Genomic DNA, 23761 nt, shown 5'->3' with positions numbered 1-23761 from the left:
CGGAAATACATCAGTCACGTGGTCTCTGTTCTTCGGCACCATGTTTTAAAATTTTGTCTATGTTTTGAATAAAGAAGAAGATACTTTTTTAAAAATAAAGGATGTGCCGGATTTGCTAATTTTTTCTTCATCGTCAGCCTCCTAGTGGCAGCAGCATACACTCATGGTTTCCGGTGTCCCCCAATAAAGTGATAAAGAAATGTTTTGGTTTTTTTTTTTAAGAGAAGATTGTTGTTTTTTTTTCAAACTACTTTTTTCACTGGAAATTTCCAAGTGCTTTGCTTTCATTTACTTTAAGCAACCATAGATCAAGGTTTTGTTTCCTTACATTCGTTTCTTATTCTGCATTTAGGCATTTTGTGTACTACTTGGTTATCTTTACAATATTATCTATTGGAAAAATATGTCATGTAATTGGATTCACCTTTTCTAGGTCATCAGAACTCCACTAATACTCAGCACTGACCAAATGACGACATCATGGAGCTTAATCTGTGTAGCACGGCAATTCTGGCTGTAGGGTGCTCTGGCAGGGTCCAAATCCATGAATAAAGTAGAGCAAGGCACTCCAATTGATGAAATTCGAAATTCTTTTGTTGACAAGAGCAAGCAGTTCATAAAATAAGAATAAACGTGTATGTCAGTATGTCGACCTTCAGTAAGAACTGACAAATGGAAAACACAAGAAAAATAGAAAAGTAATTAAAAAATAAAATATACCGTATTTTTCGGATTATAAAACGCATTTATCCTCCCAAAAATGTGGGATGCGCCTTAAAATCCGAATATAGCTTATAGTCAATAAAAGAATTACTAACTTCATCAATTGGAGTGCCTGGCTGTACTTTACATCATGGAATAGGACGCTATACGATGAGCATGTGTTCCTGCAATTCTGTGTAATCAAAGGCAACAAGATCACAGGTAAAAGTATATAAAAACCTGCCCTGTGTAAATACTTATTGTTTTGTTAGACTTCAATCAATATACACTACAATGACGAAAAAATTAAGGAGACACTTCTCGGAAATGAAACGGGTTTATTATGCTGAAAAAGAATACGTTATTTATTGCTATCATCTGTTGTGATATCTCAGGAGTTAACATTACGGATTATCAGCTTATATCACACACTATGCTGTAATACAAGAATAAAATGCCATGGTTAGCACTTCAGTTAGAAGGATTGTTGCATTTATACTCCAGCAACTTGGTGACAGCTTTCCAAGGAACGGTGTACACTTCGAAGTGGCAAGTAGTAGTCTACAAGAAAAAAAAACAACAAAAAAAAACAAATCAAAAACCACAAAGCCAGTCAGAACTAGCAGTTTACTGCAATAATATTTATTCACACCTCATGGCTAAGGCTGCTTTCACACATCTGGTTTTAGCAGTGCGGCTAAATCAGGCTCTAAAACCTATGCAACGGATGCAGCGAAAAAAACGCATCCTTTGCATAAGTTTTTACATGCGGCCTGTCCGGTTTTGGCCGGATGCGGTTTTTGCCGCATCGCGCCGCATCCGGCATCCATAGGCATGCATTGGAAAAAGCGCTGCATCGGCGTTTCTTTTTACCGGACAAAAAACGTTCCAGGCAACGTTCCATCCGGCCGCCGCATGGGCTAAATATGCCGCATCCGGCAAAAACCGGACCGAACGCAAGGCCATGCGGCACAATCCGGCACTAATGAAAGTCTATGCAGAAAAAATGAAACCGGCGGCAAAAAAAAACAAAACAAAAAACGGTTGCGTTTTTTCTGCAAAGAGCCGGATTGTGCCGCACAGCAAAAACCGGATGTGTGAAAGCAGCCTAAGTCAGCATCTTGTGTAGTTCTGCTACAAAAAAGCTCAAGTTTTTATGACCACAGTAGAAGATACGGATGATGAAGCTTTATAATAATCATAATTTAGGGGCAGAGACCCTGATTCCAGCAATGTGTCACTTACTGGACTGCTTAGTGTAGTTTTGATAAAATCACTGTTTTGTAAGTAGGAAATTGCCACAAGAGGGATCGTAAACGTGGTGCTGTGTAGCACTCCATATTCTTGATTCATAACTCTGCTTGCCAGATTTCTGTGTACACTCTGCATCGGCAGAAAGCAGCCAATCAGTGGTGTGGGCAGGGTCATACAGTACTCATCATTCAGAGAAGTCCTAGATCTGCAATAGATTTAATCAAAACTGTAACAAACAGCTCAGTAAGTGACACATCGCTGAAATCGGGGTCATTGACCCTATGTCATGCTCCTCTCAGATAGGTAGCAAAAACCTGGTGACAGATTCCCTTTAAAATAATACACTGCCCTCATAAGAAACTTTTAAAAACTATTACTTTTCTTGCCCTTTCATTTTTACTAGCTTGACAACTTAAGACTTCAATATTGATAGCATAGGTGGAGGTCCGGCTCCCCGCAACATCACAGGAAAGGGTTATGGTGTACAGCTCCGTACTTTGTGTAGAGGTAGTGAAAGGTACTTACTGCAAGCTCCTTCCTGTGCATATGTATCACTCACAGTCTCTACACAATTTATGAAGCCATGACATTTTCAGTGTGCCATGGACTCTTGAATCAGCTACTCAGTGGTGATGGTAGAAGTCGAACTCGAAAGCTGAGGCCACACGGGGTTATGTGTAAGTCCTCGCATGACACTTGGCTCACGCACGCAGCACAGCAGGAGCTGAGTGTCATGCGACTGTGGTCCGATCGTGCGATCAGACCACAGCTGTGGAGGGGAGGGCCGGCGCGGCGGAGGGAAGGGAGGGATTTATATCCCTATCTCCTCCGCTGCCAGCTGATGCGAGAATCGGTGTAATGCGAGTGCAATGAAATGTTTCTCTCGCCCCCATAGACTTGAATGGGTACGAGTGAGACAAGATCACATTGTACCCGCAGCATGCTGCGATTGTTTTCTCGGTCCGATTAGGGTTAGCAAATAATCGCTCATGGGAGCTGCCCCCTAGAGTAACATTGGTCCGAGTGGAATGCGATTTTTAAATCGCACTCTGTATTACTCTCCGTGTGTGCTTACCCTAACAATCTGGTACTAATGATCATTCAAGGGGTTGGCTACTTCCTCAAGTTAGGACAGTTATCTCACAAACTTACCAGCCTTTCTGTCCAGAAAATGGCTGCTGATGGAGGAACATGTGACCAGAACTGGGCGAGCTGTTTCTCAATTGGAAGCGGCTGACGGACTGGTCTGGTCACAAGTTGCTCTTTCAGCAGCCATTTTTTATAGACAGAAGTGCTTATCAGTTTGTCAGGAAAGCTATACTAACAAGAAGTGGACAACTCCTTTAATAATTAAGTTTTGGAAAGCCCCTTTTAAAAGAATTTCGCTGCTGTATCTTTTTTCAGAACATATGTTGGGGACACGATTATATGATATGCACTAGTATAAGTATTACCTCTTCTTCATCAGTTTGTACAGCTTTCCTCAAAGAATGCACAGCTCTCAATTTCACAAAACGGCTGCCAATAGAGGAATAGGTTACCAGGCCTGGGCAAGCTGTTTTCAAATAGAGGATGCCGATTAGCAGGCCTGGACAAATGTTTCTCCATTTTCAGCTATTTTGGCATTAGAAGAGTTGTGCAGTCTGTGAGAAAGTGAATGGATATGTAAATGAGACTGAAGAGGGATTTTTGGATCAATGCCTTTTGTCACTCCAGCTCTACTACCTGCCCTGAGCCACTCCTACTGCTTAACTGACAGTTTCTACTCTGTGTTACTTATTCAGCTGTTTGTCAGTCAAGCAGGAGACAGCAGTGCTGGGTGGGGAATGGAGCTGGAGTGACAGAGGCTTCAGATCTACCATAAATCTTCATGCTCATATGCATATCAATAAAAATGCTGACTTCTCAGTAACGAAAGAAAAGACTGGCTAGTAAAAGTATTGCTGGACTTGTAGTTTGAAGGATGAAATCCAGCTGACAGATTACCTTTTAAGCTGGACAGTTTCTAGAAATACTCCTGCATACACTGTTTAAATTGTTTGTTTATTGATCTTATTTTAACGGTGGGCACTTTTCCTGTCGAATAAAGAAAACAAGCAGCAAAACTACACATAAAGATGTTTTTGCTGCCGATTTTGACGACAGATAAGAAAATATCTCAACTGACTAATTTATAAAATTGGCATGTAAAGTTTTGGCACCACTGATCAAAATTACGGCTATTGTGAACAGTTACGTTGAAGATGAACTGATCTCTAAAAAGGCATACATTTAAAGATGCCAAATTTCCTTTGTATTTTAGGCAAGAAAAAATAAAATATTTTCATCTGTTACATTTTAAAATTAACAAAAAACAACAATGGGCCGATGCAAAAGTTTGGGAACCCTGCATGGTTAGTACCTAGCAGCATCCCTTTTGGCAAATATCACGGCTTGTAAATGTTTCTTGTAACCAGTCAAGAGTCTTTCAATTCTTGTTTGAGGGATTTTCCTCCATTCTTCTTTGGAAAAGTCTTCCAGTTCTGTGAGTCCTGGGTCGTCTTGCCTGCACTGCTCTTTTGAGGTTTTGCCACGGATTTTCAGATCAGGGGACTGTGAGGAACATTGTAAAACCTTCAGCTTGCACCTTTTGAGATTGCTAATTGTGGATATTAACATTTATTTGGGATCAACATCCATTTGTAGAAGCCATCCAACTTTTTTTTACAGATTGTCTTGATTCCATAAAGAAATGTATTGACATTTCATTAAATCCATTTTTCCCTCTACCCGTGAAATGTTCCCCATGTTATTAGCTGCAACACAACCCTGAAGCATGACTGATCCACCCTCATGCTTGATAGTTGGGCTTATCTTCTTTTTCTGAACTTATGTGCCCTTTTTTCTCCTCACATATTGTACCTTTGATCATTGTGGCTAAAACGTTCTATTTTAACCTCATTGGTCCACAAGACTTGTTTCCAAAATGCATCAGCTTGTTTAGATGTTCTGCTGCATACTTCTGACTCTGAGTTTATGGTGAGGAAGCAGGAGAGGTTTTCTTCTGATGACTCTTCCATGAAGAACGTATTTGTGCAGGTGTTTCAAAACAGTAGAACAATGTACTACAATTCAGAGTCTGATAAATCTTCCTAAAGGTCTTTTGCAGTCAGTGGGGGACCTGATTTGCCTCTTAAAATAATCTTCTGAGCAGCTCTCACAAAATTTAGCTTGGTCTTCCAGACCTTATCTTGACCTCCCCTGTTTAACTGCCTTAGGCTGGCTTCACATCAGCGGTATTCTGCTGCAATGCTGGATCTGTCAGAAATGTGGTACAGTTAAATGGAATTGCGGCAAGATAAAGTCACATGCGGTCACATGCAGCCGCATGTGACCTTATCTTGCCGCGATTCCATTTAATTGTATTGTCCTGTACCACATTTCTGACGGATCTGGCACTGCGGCAGGATACCGCTGATGTGAAACCAGCCTTAATTGCACTTCAAACTGAGGAAAGGGCAACTGGAAAAAGTTCTATCTTCTTATAGCCTTCTCCATCTTTGTGGTCCTCCACCATTTTTATTTTCACAATGCTAGGCAGCTGCTTAGAAGAACCCATGGTGGCACAAGGTTAGAGGAGGCTGGGTGTTTATAGAGCTGTGAAATTTGCATCACATGGCCTTTCCTAATGATATTGGTGGACAAGCCATAACCCTAACAGGCTAAAGGTGGTGTCACACATAGCGACAACGACGTCGCTGCTAAGTCACCATTTTCTGTGACGTAGCAGCGACATCCAGTCGCTGTCGCTGTGTGTGACATCCAGCAACGACCTGGCCCCTGCTGTGAGGTCGCCGGTCGTTGCTAAATGTCCTGCTTCATTTTTTGGACGTTGCTCTCCCGCTGTGAAGCAGACATCGCTGTGTGTGACAGCGAGAGAGCGACGAACTGAAGCGAGCAGGGTGCAGGGAGCCAGCGCTAAGCGGTGTGCTCTCACGCTGCCAGTGCCGGCTCCCTGCAGACGTAGCTGGAGTAAACATCGGGTAATTAACCCGATGTTTAGTCTGGCTAGGAGTGCAGGAAACTGACACTGGCAGCGTGAGAGCGGCAGACGCTAGTAACTAAGGAAAATATCGGGTAACCAAGAGAAGTGCTTTCCTTGGTTACCCGATATTTACCTTAGTTACGCTTCCACGCGTCGCTGCTGGCTGGGGGCTGGTCACTGGTCGCTGGTGAGATCTGCCTGTTTGACAGCTCACCAGCGACCATGTAACGATGCAGCAGCGATCCTGATAAGGTCAGATCGCTGGTTGTGATTGCTGCTGCGTCGCTATGTGTGACACCACCTTAATTAAGGTCTGAAACCTTGGTCAAAGTTATCTAAGCACACAAATCTTCAAGAGTGGCCAAACATTTGCTTCGACCCATATCCCTTACAAAGGGAATGTGTCATCTTTAACTTTGTGTTTTAGAGATCAATTAATCTTCAACTTGCTTAAAGGGAACCTCTCACCGGATGTTTATAATACTTACCTAACGGTCGGTGCGGAGCAGACTGGTCGGATGGGCGTCTCCGTTCTCTGGGTCCATGCCTCCTCTTTCGGCCATCTTTGTCCTCCTTCTGTAGTGTAGTTGATGCATTCTATGTCATCTACACTAGCTAGCCGACAGGGAGGTCCTGCGCAGGCGCACTTTGATCTGCCAAGCAGGGTACTGACTTTATGAGAAAATCCTGCTGGTTGGTTCCCTTTAAAGTGAATCTGTCACCAGGTTTTTGCAACCCAATCTGAGAGCAGCATGATGCAGAGAGAGAGACCCTAATTCCAGCGATGTGTCACTTACTGAGCTGTTTGCTGTCATTTTGATAAAATCAATGTTTTCTCTGCTGCAGATGTAGCAGTTATACATGGCTCAAGAATATGCTGGACTACCTGGCATATAAGAACTATGAGATCTATTGTCCTGTAGAGAGGAGTCCTATTTTACATGCATGCACTAGATTAGTGATAAGTTTTATCTTCATATACCCATGTGCTGTTATACTCAGGCCTCTTTTCATGATCTATGGCAGAGCCGCATTGGTGCCATTCAGCACTTCCATTTTGATTAGTGACAAGCCCTGTTCTTGTATACACATGCGTCAAATTTACGCTCTGCCTGCAGCTCCTGCCATAGACAGAGCAGGAGCTGGCGGCAAAGCGCACGGAAGAAGTGACATGTCACTTCTTAGAACGCAGCGCTTCGGGCAGCAGCCGAAGCGCTGCGCTCTAAGACGCCAGGTGCGCACGGCCCCTGCACAATCTCCATAGACTGTGCAGGGAACGCAGGACGCATTCAGTTACGCTGCGCTACAAAGCGCAGCGTAACTGCATGTATTTACGCAACGTGCGCACATAGCCTTACAATGCAATTTGCCGTTTTCTGCTTTGAAGCTAGACAATACCTTAGCGAGACTCTGATCTGTGTGGAGCTCACAGTTGCTTGTATCCGTGGTTGGCTTCCTACACTGTGTGCGTCCAACAGTCACATCGAAATAAAACATATTCCCATTGACAAGCTATATGGGAAATAAAGAGGGAGAGATATCTTACACAGTAGTCCATTTCATGTATATAGTACAAGACATATGTGATTATTGACATCCAGCACACAATTCTGAGCACCTATTTACCTCTTTAAGACTCGTGCCCCATATCAGGGCTCAGGAACCAAGTTTGGCACAGCCCTACATTGAATGGAGCGGAGGTGCGCTCGCTTGCGCTCTGCTGCATTCATTGTATATAGGACTGCTGGAGACTCCTGAGCAGAGTACAGCTTCTTAGTACAGTACATGAATGGCGAGGAGGTTGGCAAAGTGCACCAGTTCTCAGGCTCCACAGTCGGGAGCTTGTCCCAAGGGTTAGACACTCAGCAATCAGAAGTTATCCCCTATCCCATGGGTGGGGAATGCCGTTTGTGGAGCCTGGCGGAGCTCTAGCACATCAAGGACACACTATAAGTATTCATATCATGAGCAGGTTCTTAATAACCTGTTCTGACCGGCTGACCACTCTTCTATTCACAGACATTTGTTCTCTGGAGCACATGTCCGGTTTACCCAGGATGATGTGCTGCTAAGAATGAGGATTTTTAAGAATGCTTAAAAATCCTACACTCTAGGGTGATTGGCAGCCTTTCTAGAGGCCGACAATCGGGAATGACCATTCCCAGTAATCACCCTCTGTAATTGTACCCTTAGATCATTAGCAGAGTAGGTAGGATAGTAGGCAAGAATCAGGGAGGAGATGGCAGGTGATACAGAACTGTATGGAAGATTTTATAGGTGACAGGTATGAAAATGGTGCACACGCAAAAAAAATAAATCATCCCAACACAGCATATCTCCCACACTGGTTTGTATACGGTGGATAATAAATTGTGCGCCCTACTTGTGACCTGGGATGATGACAATTTCTAGGCAGTAAAAAAAAAAAAAAAAAAAAAAAAAATATATATATTTTTCACAGGTATATAAGCAAAAAAAAAAAAAAAAAAAAAAAACAACTGAAAACTGTGCAGAAAGTCATAGAAAAAAAAGCCACGACAATAAAAGGGTGAGCCGTGCAGTGAAGTGCAGTGCAGTGCAGTGTAAGGCTGCTTTCACACATCAGGTTTTTCTGTGCGGCACAATCCGGCGCTTTGCAGAAAAAACGCATCGGATGCGTTTTTTCCGCATAGACTTGCATTAGCGCCGGATTGTGCCGCATTGCTTGCGTCCGTTTTTTGCCGGATGCAGCATATTTAGCCGATGCGGCGGCTGGATGGAACGTTGCCTGCGGCGAAAAAAAACGCATTGCGACGGATCCGGCACGATTTCCAATGTAAGCCTATGGACGCCGGATGCGGCAAAAACCGCATCCGGCCGCCGATGCGGTTTTTTGAACTGCGCATGCTTAGTATCAAGCCGCATCCGTCAAAAACCGGATGGGCCGCATGGAAAAACTTATGCAACGGATCCGTTTTATTTCGCCGCATACGTTGCATAGGTTTTTGAGCCGGATTGTGCCTGATGCAAAAAAAAACTGATGTGTGAAAGCAGCCTTAGTGAACAGATGGCAGCATGCCACAACCTGCCATGGAGTGTTCTCTACTGGTCAGCAACTATTCTGCCAAATCACTAAACCACCCACAGATGAGAAAGATGGATCTGATACCTGGCGCTTCACCTCATCTTCTATAGCATGGAACAATAGCTCAGCAGAAGTCCACATTCACACGTCCATGTTTGCACACACGCATGAAAAATGATGCCGATGTCATCAGTGTTTTGGATCAGTGTGTCAACATCGTAAGCTTGTAAGCAGGGCCCTCACTCCTCTTGGCATCTGTCGCATTGTGTTATTCTGTAATGTCTGATATTGTCAGCACATGTCCCCTTCAAATGGTAAAGTACTGTGGAATATATTAGCACTATATAAAAGTAATTATTATTATAATAAGACTGTCACCCGTGTACGGTGCATTTGTGCATTTCTACAATCAGTGTGTCATGCTTTGCAATGTTAAATGCAGATAGCACATGAATGCAATCCGAATGCTGTATGTGTACTGCACAAATCCACATCATTCAGTACACACACACACACACTACACCTATACACAGCACAAATCCACATCATTCAGTACACACACACACACACTACACCTATACACAGCACAAATCCACATCATTCAGTACACACACACACTACACCTATACACAGCACAAATTCACATCATTCAGTACACACACACTACACCTATACACAGCACAAATTCACATCATTCAGTACACACACACACACACACTACACCTATACACAGCACAAATTCACATCATTCAGTACACACACACACTACACCTATACACAGCACAAATTCACATCATTCAGTACACACACACTACACCTATACACAGCACAAATTCACATCATTCAGTACACACACACTACACCTATACACAGCACAAATTCACATCATTCAGTACACACACACTACACCTATACACAGCACAAATTCACATCATTCAGTACACACACACACTACACCTATACACAGCACAAATTCACATCATTCAGTACACACACACTACACCTATACACAGCACAAATTCACATCATTCAGTACACACACACACACACACTACACCTATACACAGCACAAATTCACATCATTCAGTACACACACACACTACACCTATACACAGCACAAATTCACATCATTCAGTACACACACACTACACCTATACACAGCACAAATTCACATCATTCAGTACACACACACTACACCTATACACAGCACAAATTCACATCATTCAGTACACACACACTACACCTATACACAGCACAAATTCACATCATTCAGTACACACACACACACACTACACCTATACACAGCACAAATTCACATCATTCAGTACACACACACACACACTACACCTATACACAGCACAAATTCACATCATTCAGTACACACACACACACACTACACCTATACACAGCACAAATTCACATCATTCAGTACACACACACTACACCTATACACAGCACAAATTCACATCATTCAGTACACACACACTACACCTATACACAGCACAAATTCACATCATTCAGTACACACACACTACACCTATACACAGCACAAATTCACATCATTCAGTACACACACACTACACCTATACACAGCACAAATTCACATCATTCAGTACACACACACACTACACCTATACACAGCACAAATTCACATCATTCAGTACACACACACACTACACCTATACACAGCACAAATTCACATCATTCAGTACACACACACTACACCTATACACAGCACAAATTCACATCATTCAGTACACACACACACACACTACACCTATACACAGCACAAATTCACATCATTCAGTACACACACACACTACACCTATACACAGCACAAATTCACATCATTCAGTACACACACACACACTACACCTATACACAGCACAAATTCACATCATTCAGTACACACACACACACACTACACCTATACACAGCACAAATTCACATCATTCAGTACACACACACACACTACACCTATACACAGCACAAATTCACATCATTCAGTACACACACACACACTACACCTATACACAGCACAAATCCACATCATTCAGTACACACACTACACCTATACACAGCACAAATTCACATTCAGTACACACACACACACTACACCTATACACAGCACAAATTCACATCATTCAGTACACACACACTACACCTATACACAGCACAAATTCACATCATTCAGTACACACACACACTACACCTATACACAGCACAAATTCACATCATTCAGTACACACACACTACACCTATACACAGCACAAATTCACATCATTCAGTACACACACACACACTACACACAGCACAAATTCACATCATTCAGTACACACACACTACACCTATACACAGCACAAATTCACATCATTCAGTACACACACACACTACACCTATACACAGCACAAATCCACATCATTCAGTACACACACTACACCTATACACAGCACAAATTCACATCATTCAGTACACACACACACACACACTACACCTATACACAGCACAAATTCACATCATTCAGTACACACACACTACACCCATACACAGCACAAATTCACATCATTCAGTACACACACACACACACACTACACCTATACACAGCACAAATTCACATCATTCAGTACACACACACACTACACCTATACACAGCACAAATTCACATCATTCAGTACACACACACTACACCCATACACAGCACAAATTCACATCATTCAGTACACACACACACACACACACACTACACCTATACACAGCACAAATTCACATCATTCAGTACACACACACACTACACCTATACACAGCACAAATTCACATCATTCAGTACACACACACTACACCCATACACAGCACAAATTCACATCATTCAGTACACACACACACACACACACACTACACCTATACACAGCACAAATTCACATCATTCAGTACACACACACACACACACATACACACACTACACCTATACACAGCACAAATTCACATCATTCAGTACACACACACTACACCCATACACAGCACAAATTCACATCATTCAGTACACACACACACACACTACACCTATACACAGCACAAATTCACATCATTCAGTACACACACACACTACACCTATACACAGCACAAATTCACTTCAGTACACACACACACACACACACACACACACACACACACACTACACCTATACACAGCACAAATTCACATCATTCAGTACACACACACTACACCTATACACAGCACAAATTCACATCATTCAGTACACACACACACTACACCTATACACAGCACAAATTCACATCATTCAGTACACACACACACACTACACCTATACACAGCACAAATTCACATCATTCAGTACACACACACACTACACCCATACACTGCACCCCCCCCATGCAGTACACACACTACACCTATACACAGCACAAATTCACATCATTCAGTACACACACTACACCTAAACACAGCACAAATTCACATCATTCAGTACACACACACTACACCTATACACAGCACAAATTCACATCATTCAGTACACACACACACACACACTACACCTATACACAGCACAAATTCACATCATTCAGTACACACACACTACACCTATACACAGCACAAATTCACATCATTCAGTACACACACACACTACACCTATACACAGCACAAATTCACATCATTCAGTACACACACACACACTACACCTATACACAGCACAAATTCACATCATTCAGTACACACACACACACTACACCTATACACAGCACAAATTCACATCATTCAGTACACACACACACACACACTACACCTATACACAGCACAAATCCACATCATTCAGTACACACACTACACCTATACACAGCACAAATTCACATCATTCAGTACACACACACACACTACACCTATACACAGCACAAATTCACATCATTCAGTACACACACACTACACCCATACACAGCACAAATTCACATCATTCAGTACACACACACACACACACACTACACCTATACACAGCACAAATTCACATCATTCAGTACACACACACACTACACCTATACACAGCACAAATTCACATCATTCAGTACACACACACACACACACACATACACACACTACACCTATACACAGCACAAATTCACATCATTCAGTACACACACACACTACACCCATACACAGCACAAATTCACATCATTCAGTACACACACACACACACACTACACCTATACACAGCACAAATTCACATCATTCAGTACACACACACACTACACCTATACACAGCACAAATTCACTTCAGTACACACACACACACACACACTACACCTATACACAGCACAAATTCACATCATTCAGTACACACACACTACACCTATACACAGCACAAATTCACATCATTCAGTACACACACACACTACACCTATACACAGCACAAATTCACATCATTCAGTACACACACACACACACTACACCTATACACAGCACAAATTCACATCATTCAGTACACACACACACTACACCCATACACTGCACCCCCCCCATGCAGTACACACACTACACCTATACACAGCACAAATTCACATCATTCAGTACACACACTACACCTAAACACAGCACAAATTCACATCATTCAGTACACACACACTACACCTATACACAGCACAAATTCACATCATTCAGTACACACACACACACACACACACTACACCTATACACAGCACAAATTCACATCATTCAGTACACACACACTACACCTATGCACAGCACAAATTCACATCATTCAGTACACACATACACACTACACCTATACACAGCACAAATTCACATCATTCAGTACACACACACACACACACACACTACACCTATACACAGCACAAATTCACATCATTCAGTACACACACTACACCTATGCACAGCACAAATTCACATCATTCAGTACACACACACACACACACTACACCCATACACTGCACCCCCCCATGCAGTACACACACTACACCTATACACAGCACAAATTCACATCATTCAGTACACACACACACACACACACTACACCTATACACAGCACAAATTCACATCATTCAGTACACACACACACACACACACACACTACACCTATACACAGCACAAATTCACATCATTCAGTACACACACACTACACCTATACACAGCACAAATTCACATCATTCAGTACACACACACACACACTACACCTATACACAGCACAAATTCACATCATTCAGTACACACACACACTACACCCATACACTGCACCCCCCCCATGCAGTACACACACTACACCTATACACAGCACAAATTCACATCATTTAGTACACACACACACACACACACACTACACCTATGCACAGCACAAATTCACATCATTCAGTACACACACACTACACCTATGCACAGCACAAATTCACATCATTTAGTACACACACACACACACTACACCTATACACAGCCCAAATTCACATCATTCAGTACACACACACACACACACACACACACACTACACCCATACACTGCACCCCCCCCCATGCAGTACACACACTACACCTATACACAGCACACATTCACATCATTCAGTACACACACACACACAGCACAAATTCACATCATTCAGTACACACACACATACACACATACACACACTACACCTATACACAGCACAAATTCACATCATTCAGTAGACACACACACACACACACACACACACACACACACACTACACCTATACACAGCACAAATTCACATCATTCAGTACACACACACACACACTACACCTATGCACAGCACAAATTCACATCATTCAGTACACACACACACACAGTACACCTATGCACAGCAAAAATTCACATCATTCAGTACACACACACACACACACACACACTACACCTATGCACAGCACAAATTCACATCATTCAGTACACACACACACACTACACCTATGCACAGCACAAATTCACATCATTCAGTACACACACACACACAGTACACCTATGCACAGCAAAAATTCACATCATTCAGTACACACACACACACACACACACACACACTACACCCATACACTGCACCCCCCCATGTAGTACACACACTACACCTATACACAGCACAAATTCACATAATTCAGTACACACACTACATGCATATACTGCATACCCCCCATGCAGCACACACTACACCCATATACTGCACACACACTACACCCATATACTGCACACCCCCATGGAGTACACACACTACACCCCCCCATTCAGTACACACACTACACCCCCCCATTCAGTACACACACACTACACCCATACACTGCACACCCTCCCATTCGGTACACACACATTACACCTATACACTTTACAACCCCCATGTAGTGCACACACTAAACCTATACACCCCCATGCAGTACACTCTACACCCATACACTGTACACCCCCCATTTAGTACACACACACACACACACGGCCGCCATCAGGGCATTACTACTGTGCCTGGTGTACCGGGCCCCGTGAAGAGAGGGGGCCCGGCCAGGCCCGGAGTAATTATTTGGGTTTGTTAAGCCCCAGGCAGGACGGGCCCCAGTTACAGCCGCAGCAGAGGGGCCTGGCCATGTTGTTTCTGCCACTGCAGACACGGCTAAATTGCAGGCGAAGCCCTTCTAGGGCATCGCATGCAAATTAGTCATGTGGCCGGAAGAGAGTAGCGCAGGGAGGCTGCGCATCATCCCGCAGCCCAATGTGATAAGGTCATCACTCTGCGCCTCATCAAGGTGCTGCGGACAACTCGGAGGTGGCGAAGACGCTGCAGCCAGCAGGGACAGGTAAGCTCTGTAAGCTGAAGACGATCGCCAGGGGTTGAGGTGGTGGGGAGGCCCACCAGCTGATCCTAGCCCGAGGGGAGCCCGCTAATCTCTGCCTGGGGCCGCCCGCCGACTGCCAGCCCGCCGACCACAGACTCGCCAGCTGCAAGCCCACAGAACCGCCGGCCAGCCGACCACAGATCCGCCGACTGCAGACCCACCGACCGCAAGCCTGCCGACCACAGATCCGCCGACCCTGTCTTGCTTCAGCTAGATCAGGGTGGGGAACCTCCAGCCCGTGATCTCATGCCTACCTGCTGTGAGCCTCCTGACTCTCTGCTGCGAGCCTCCCGGCCTCTCTGCTGTGAGCCTCCTGGAGCTGTGAGCCTCCTGGAGCTGTGAGCCTCCTGGAGCTGTGAGCCTCCTGGAGCTGTGAGCCTCCTGGAGCTGTGAGCCTCCTGGAGCTGTGAGCCTCCTGCCTCCCGATGCTGTGAGCCACCCTCCCTCCAGTGCTGTGAGCCACATCCCCCAGTGCTGTCTGTGCTCCCTCAGTCCTGTTCATGTCCTCTAGTCCTGTTTGTGCCCCTCTATTGTTGTCCGTGCAAAGCAGTACTGTCCGAGCCCCAGCCCCTCCTGTGATGTGTATACGCCCCCAGTCGATCCTGCTGTGATGTGTGTATATGCCCCCATCCCCTCCGGTGATGTATGTACATGTCCCCCATCCCCTCCTGCTGTGATGTATGTCTCCAGCCCCTCCTGTGATGTATGTGCCTTCAGCATCTCCTACATGATGTATATAATTTACCAATCTGTTGACATGTATACAGGGAGGGAGGACATATTCACCAGGAAGGGTCAGAAACCAGGCTGGGAACATATATACCTGCATGTGCCCAGGAGGGGTGTATACACACATATATGTACACACACACACATACATACATACAAGAAGTCCCCCAGGATGGGACATATATACCAAGAGGAGGACATATTCAGAGAGCGTGGAAGGTTTGAGGAGGGAGGGAGGGGGCGTTGCTGGGGTGGAGCTTGGGCGGAGTCCCAAAAATGTTGCCAGTATGGGGCCCTGAAAATCCTAGTGGCGGCCCTACACACTACACTGCACACCCCCCATTCAGTACACACACATATACACACACACACACACACACACACACACACACACTACACCTATCCACTGCGCACCCCCCTATTCAGCACACACTACACCTATCCACTGCGCACCCCCCTATTCAGTACGTACACACACACACACACTACACCTATCCACTGTGCACCCCCCATTCAGTACACACTGCACATGTACACTATGAATAGTGTACATGTGCAGTGTGTACTGAATGGGGGGTGCACAGTGGATAGGTACACACTACACCTATATAGTGCACACACATACCATACAGTGCAACACACTACACCCATACAGTGCACACACTACACCCATACAGTGCACACACTACACCCATACAGTGCACACACTACACCCATACAGTGCACACACTACACCCATACAGTGCACACACTACACCCATACAGTGCACACACTACACCCATACAGTGCACACACTACACCCATGCAGTACACACACTACACCCATGCAGTACACACACTACACCCATGCAGTACACACACTACACCCATGCAGTACACACACTACACCCATGCAGTACACACACTACACCCATGCAGTACACACACATACCATGCAGTACACACACATACCATGCAGTACACACACATACCATGCAATACACACTACACCTATATAGTGCACACACTACACCTATACAGTACACACACTACACCTATACAGTACACACTACACCTATATAGTGCACACACTACACCTATATAGTGCACACACATACCATGCAGTGCACACACATACCATGCAGTACACACACTACACCTATACAGTGCACAGACATACCATACACACACTACACCTATACAGTGCACAGACATACCATGCAGTACACACACACACATACACACACACATACCATACAGTACACACATACCATACAGTACACACACATACCATACAGTACACACTACACCTATACAGTGCACAGACATACCATGCAGTACACACACTACACCTATACAGTGCACAGACATACCATGCAGTACACACACTACACCTATACAGTGCACACACATACCATACAGTACACACTACACCTATATAGTGCACACACTACACCTATACAGTACACACACATACCATGCAGTACACACACATACCATGCAGTACACACACATACCATGCAGTACACACTACACCTATATAGTGCACACACATACCATGCAGTACACACACTACACCTATACAGTGCACACACATACCATACAGTACACACTACACCTATACAGTTCACAGACATACCATGCAGTACACACACACTACACCTATACAGTACACACACTACACCTATACAGTACACACTACACCTATACAGTACACACTACACCTATACAGTACACACACATACCATGCAGTACACACACATACCATGCAGTACACACACATACCATGCAGTACACACACTACACCTATACAGTGCACAGACATACCATGCAGTACACACACTACACCTATACAGTGCACAGACATACCATACAGTACACACACTACACCTATACAGTGCACAGACATACCATGCAGTACACACACTACACCTATACAGTGCACAGACATACCATACAGTACACACACTACACCTATACAGTGCACAGACATACCATACAGTACACACACTACACCTATATAGTGCACACACATACCATGCAGTACACACTACACCTATATAGTGCACACACATACCATGCAGTACACACACTACACCTATATAGTGCACACACATACCATGCAGTACACACTACACCTATACAGTTCACAGACATACCATACAGCACACACATACCATACAGTACACACTACACCTATACAGTTCACAGACATACCATACAGTACACACTACACCTATACAGTTCACAGACATACCATGCAGTACACACACTACACCTATACAGTGCACACACTACACCTATATAGTGCACACACTACACCTATATAGTGCACACACTACACCTATATAGTGCACACACTACACCTATATAGTGCACACACTACACCTATATAGTGCACACACTACACCTATATAGTGCACACACTACACCTATATAGTGCACACACATACCATGCAGTACACACACATACCATGCAGTACACACACTACACCTATACAGTGCACAGACATACCATGCAGTACACACACACTACACCTATACAGTGCACAGACATACCATACAGTACACACACTACACCTATACAGTGCACAGACATACCATACAGTACACACACTACACCTATATAGTGCACACACATACCATGCAGTACACACTACACCTATACAGTGCACACACTACACCTATACAGCACACACATACCATGCAGTACACACACTACACCTATACAGTACACACTACACCTATATAGTGCACACACATACCATGCAGTACACACACTACACCTATATAGTGCACACACATACCATGCAGTGCACACACTACACCTATACACTGCACACACATACCATACAGTACACACTACACCTATATAGTGCACACACATACCATGCAGTACACACACTACACCTATACAGTACACACACTACACCTATACAGTACACACACTACACCTATACAGTACACACACTACACCTATACAGTACACACATACCATGCAGTACACACACTACACCTATACAGTACACACTACACCTATATAGTGCACACACATACCATGCAGTACACACACTACACCTATATAGTGCACACACATACCATGCAGTGCACACACTACACCTATACACTGCACACACATACCATACAGTACACACTACACCTATATAGTGCACACACATACCATGCAGTACACACACTACACCTATACAGTGCACACACTACACCTATACAGTGCACACACATACCATGCAGTGCACACACATACCATACAGTACACACTACACCTATACAGTGCACACACATACCATGCAGTACACACACTACACCTATATAGTGCACACACATACCATGCAGTACACACACTACACCTATACAGTGCACACACATACCATACAGTACACACTACACCTATACAGTGCACAGACATACCATACAGTACACACACTACACCTATACACTGCACACACATACCATACAGTACACACTACACGTATATAGTGCACACACATACCATGCAGTGCACACACATACCATACAGTGCACACACATACCATGCAGTACACACACATACCATGCAGTACACACACTACACCTATACACTGCACACACATACCATGCAGTACACACACTACACCTATACAGTGCACAGACATACCATACAGTACACACACTACACCTATACACTGCACACACATACCATACAGTACACACTACACGTATATAGTGCACACACATACCATGCAGTGCACACACATACCATACAGTACACACTACACCCATACAGTGCACACACATACCATGCAGTACACACACTACACCTATACAGTGCACACACATACCATGCAGTACACACACTACACCTATACAGTGCACAGACATACCATACAGTACACACACTACACCTATACAGTGCACACACATACCATACAGTACACACACTACACCTATACAGTGCACACACATACCATACAGTACACACACTACACCTATACACTGCACACACATACCATACAGTACACACACTACACCTATACAGTGCACACACATACCATGCAGTGCACACACATACCATACAGTACACACTACACCTATACAGTGCACACACATACCATGCAGTACACACACTACACCTATACAGTGCACACACTACACCTATACAGTGCACACACATACCATGCAGTGCACACACATACCATACAGTACACACTACACCTATACAGTGCACACACATACCATGCAGTACACACACTACACCTATATAGTGCACACACATACCATGCAGTACACACACTACACCTATACAGTGCACACACATACCATACAGTACACACTACACCTATACAGTGCACAGACATACCATACAGTACACACACTACACCTATACACTGCACACACATACCATACAGTACACACTACACGTATATAGTGCACACACATACCATGCAGTGCACACACATACCATACAGTGCACACACATACCATGCAGTACACACACTACACCTATACACTGCACACACATACCATGCAGTACACACACTACACCTATACAGTGCACAGACATACCATACAGTACACACACTACACCTATACACTGCACACACATACCATACAGTACACACTACACGTATATAGTGCACACACATACCATGCAGTGCACACACATACCATACAGTACACACTACACCCATACAGTGCACACACATACCATGCAGTACACACACTACACCTATACAGTGCACACACATACCATGCAGTACACACACTACACCTATACAGTGCACAGACATACCATACAGTACACACACTACACCTATACAGTGCACACACATACCATACAGTACACACACTACACCTATACAGTGCACACACATACCATGCAGTACACACACTACACCTATACAGTGCACACACATACCATACAGTACACACACTACACCTATACACTGCACACACATACCATACAGTACACACACTACACCTATACAGTGCACACACATACCATGCAGTGCACACACATACCATACAGTACACACTACACCTATACAGTGCACACACATACCATGCAGTACACACACTACACCTATACAGTGCACACACTACACCTATACAGTGCACACACATACCATGCAGTGCACACACATACCATACAGTACACACTACACCTATACAGTGCACACACATACCATGCAGTACACACACTACACCTATATAGTGCACACACATACCATGCAGTACACACACTACACCTATACAGTGCACACACATACCATACAGTACACACTACACCTATACAGTGCACAGACATACCATACAGTACACACACTACACCTATACACTGCACACACATACCATACAGTACACACTACACGTATATAGTGCACACACATACCATGCAGTGCACACACATACCATACAGTGCACACACATACCATGCAGTACACACACTACACCTATACACTGCACACACATACCATGCAGTACACACACTACACCTATACAGTGCACAGACATACCATACAGTACACACACTACACCTATACACTGCACACACATACCATACAGTACACACTACACGTATATAGTGCACACACATACCATGCAGTGCACACACATACCATACAGTACACACTACACCCATACAGTGCACACACATACCATGCAGTACACACACTACACCTATACAGTGCACACACATACCATGCAGTACACACACTACACCTATACAGTGCACAGACATACCATACAGTACACACACTACACCTATACAGTGCACACACATACCATACAGTACACACACTACACCTATACAGTGCACACACATACCATGCAGTACACACACTACACCTATACAGTGCACACACATACCATACAGTACACACACTACACCTATACACTGCACACACATACCATACAGTACACACACTACACCTATACACTGCACACACATACCATACAGTACACACTACACGTATATAGTGCACACACATACCATGCAGTGCACACACATACCATACAGTACACACTACACCCATACAGTGCACACACATACCATGCAGTACACACACTACACCTATACAGTGCACACACATACCATGCAGTACACACACTACACCTATACAGTGCACAGACATACCATACAGTACACACACTACACCTATACAGTGCACACACATACCATACAGTACACACACTACACCTATACAGTGCACACACATACCATGCAGTACACACACTACACCTATACAGTGCACACACATACCATACAGTACACACACTACACCTATACAGTGCACACACATACCATGCAGTGCACACACATACCATACAGTACACACTACACCTATACAGTGCACACACATACCATGCAGTACACACACTACACCTATACTAGTGTCGGCTGCCGATCCGCACCTTCCTCTCCGCCTTGTCAACGTTCACCACCCGGGCCTCGTACATGTCGTTGCTGGCCTTGTTGAGCTCGTACATGGCGAACTTCAGAGCATTCTTCACCTCAGGAGAGGCAATGTCCGCTTTTTCCCGACCACCATATAGCTTGCCAGCCTGTGAGACCCCGCACAAGCAGACAAGCAACGCCACCACAACACACAGCCGCGCCATGATTAGGTAGCAGGGGGGCGTAGAGACGTATGTGGTCAGGGCGGGGGTCTCTCTACAGTGCAGCCTCCATGTTTATTGTGGGCTCATTAGGGGCTGGTGACGCTCGGGATAAGGGGTGACCACAGTCCACCTGTAATACATGCCTTTTTATCTAATCTCCGTCCTAGCGGTAATTTATTACAAACAATTATCTACTGGCAAAGATACAGCTCTTGCCCACAGTAAAGATGTCCCCCCATAAGCGGCTCCCGGTCACATGACTCGCGTAGTACGCAGCGGCGCCGCCATAACTTGTATACTGGAATACAGAGAGAACAGCTGGTAGTTATTGAGCGCAGGGTTTTGTGCTCACTGCGGTCCCTGTGTGATCACAATAATGTTACTGCAGGAGGACACCATGATGTATCCTCATTTACACTTTACAATGATACTTCTAAAAGTATCGGTTTGTGCTCCCCATTATGAGTGTATTATTCCATAAATAATAATATATACACACACTAGCTGTAGTACCCGGGTGTTGCCTGGGATAGTGACTATCAC

General features: G+C 44.3%; 1 protein-coding gene across 1 annotated transcript; it reads right to left on the bottom strand.

Moving 5' to 3' along the window:
- Positions 1-1020: 1020 nt before the first annotated feature.
- Positions 1021-23249, bottom strand: LOC142295288 (cystatin-2-like). The gene is made up of 3 exons (XM_075338399.1): positions 23012-23249; positions 7379-7492; positions 1021-1263 (listed from the first exon to the last, which is right to left on the bottom strand). The coding sequence occupies exons 1-3, from the start codon at positions 23216-23218 to the stop codon at positions 1174-1176; spliced, it is 411 nt and encodes a 136-aa protein (XP_075194514.1). The 5' UTR covers positions 23219-23249; the 3' UTR covers positions 1021-1173.
- Positions 23250-23761: the final 512 nt, after the last annotated feature.

This window comes from Anomaloglossus baeobatrachus, chromosome 3 (assembly GCF_048569485.1).
Source record: "Anomaloglossus baeobatrachus isolate aAnoBae1 chromosome 3, aAnoBae1.hap1, whole genome shotgun sequence".
Lineage (NCBI taxonomy): Eukaryota > Metazoa > Chordata > Amphibia > Anura > Aromobatidae > Anomaloglossus > Anomaloglossus baeobatrachus.
Note: the sequence above shows the minus strand (reverse complement) of the source record. Positions and strands in the feature narration are given on the sequence as shown.

Bases quoted from the DNA above. Each gene is read 5' to 3' on its own strand.
- LOC142295288 (XM_075338399.1), bottom strand. From the start codon at position 23,218: ATGGCGCGGCTGTGTGTTGTGGTGGCGTTGCTTGTCTGCTTGTGCGGG. The intron at 7,493-23,011 runs GTGCGGATCGGC...TTTCCCATATAG, and splicing joins TTGACAAGGCGGAGAGGAAG to CTTGTCAATGGGAATATGTT. The intron at 1,264-7,378 runs GTATTGTCTAGC...TTTTTCTTGTAG, and splicing joins CAGATCAGAGTCTCGCTAAG to ACTACTACTTGCCACTTCGA.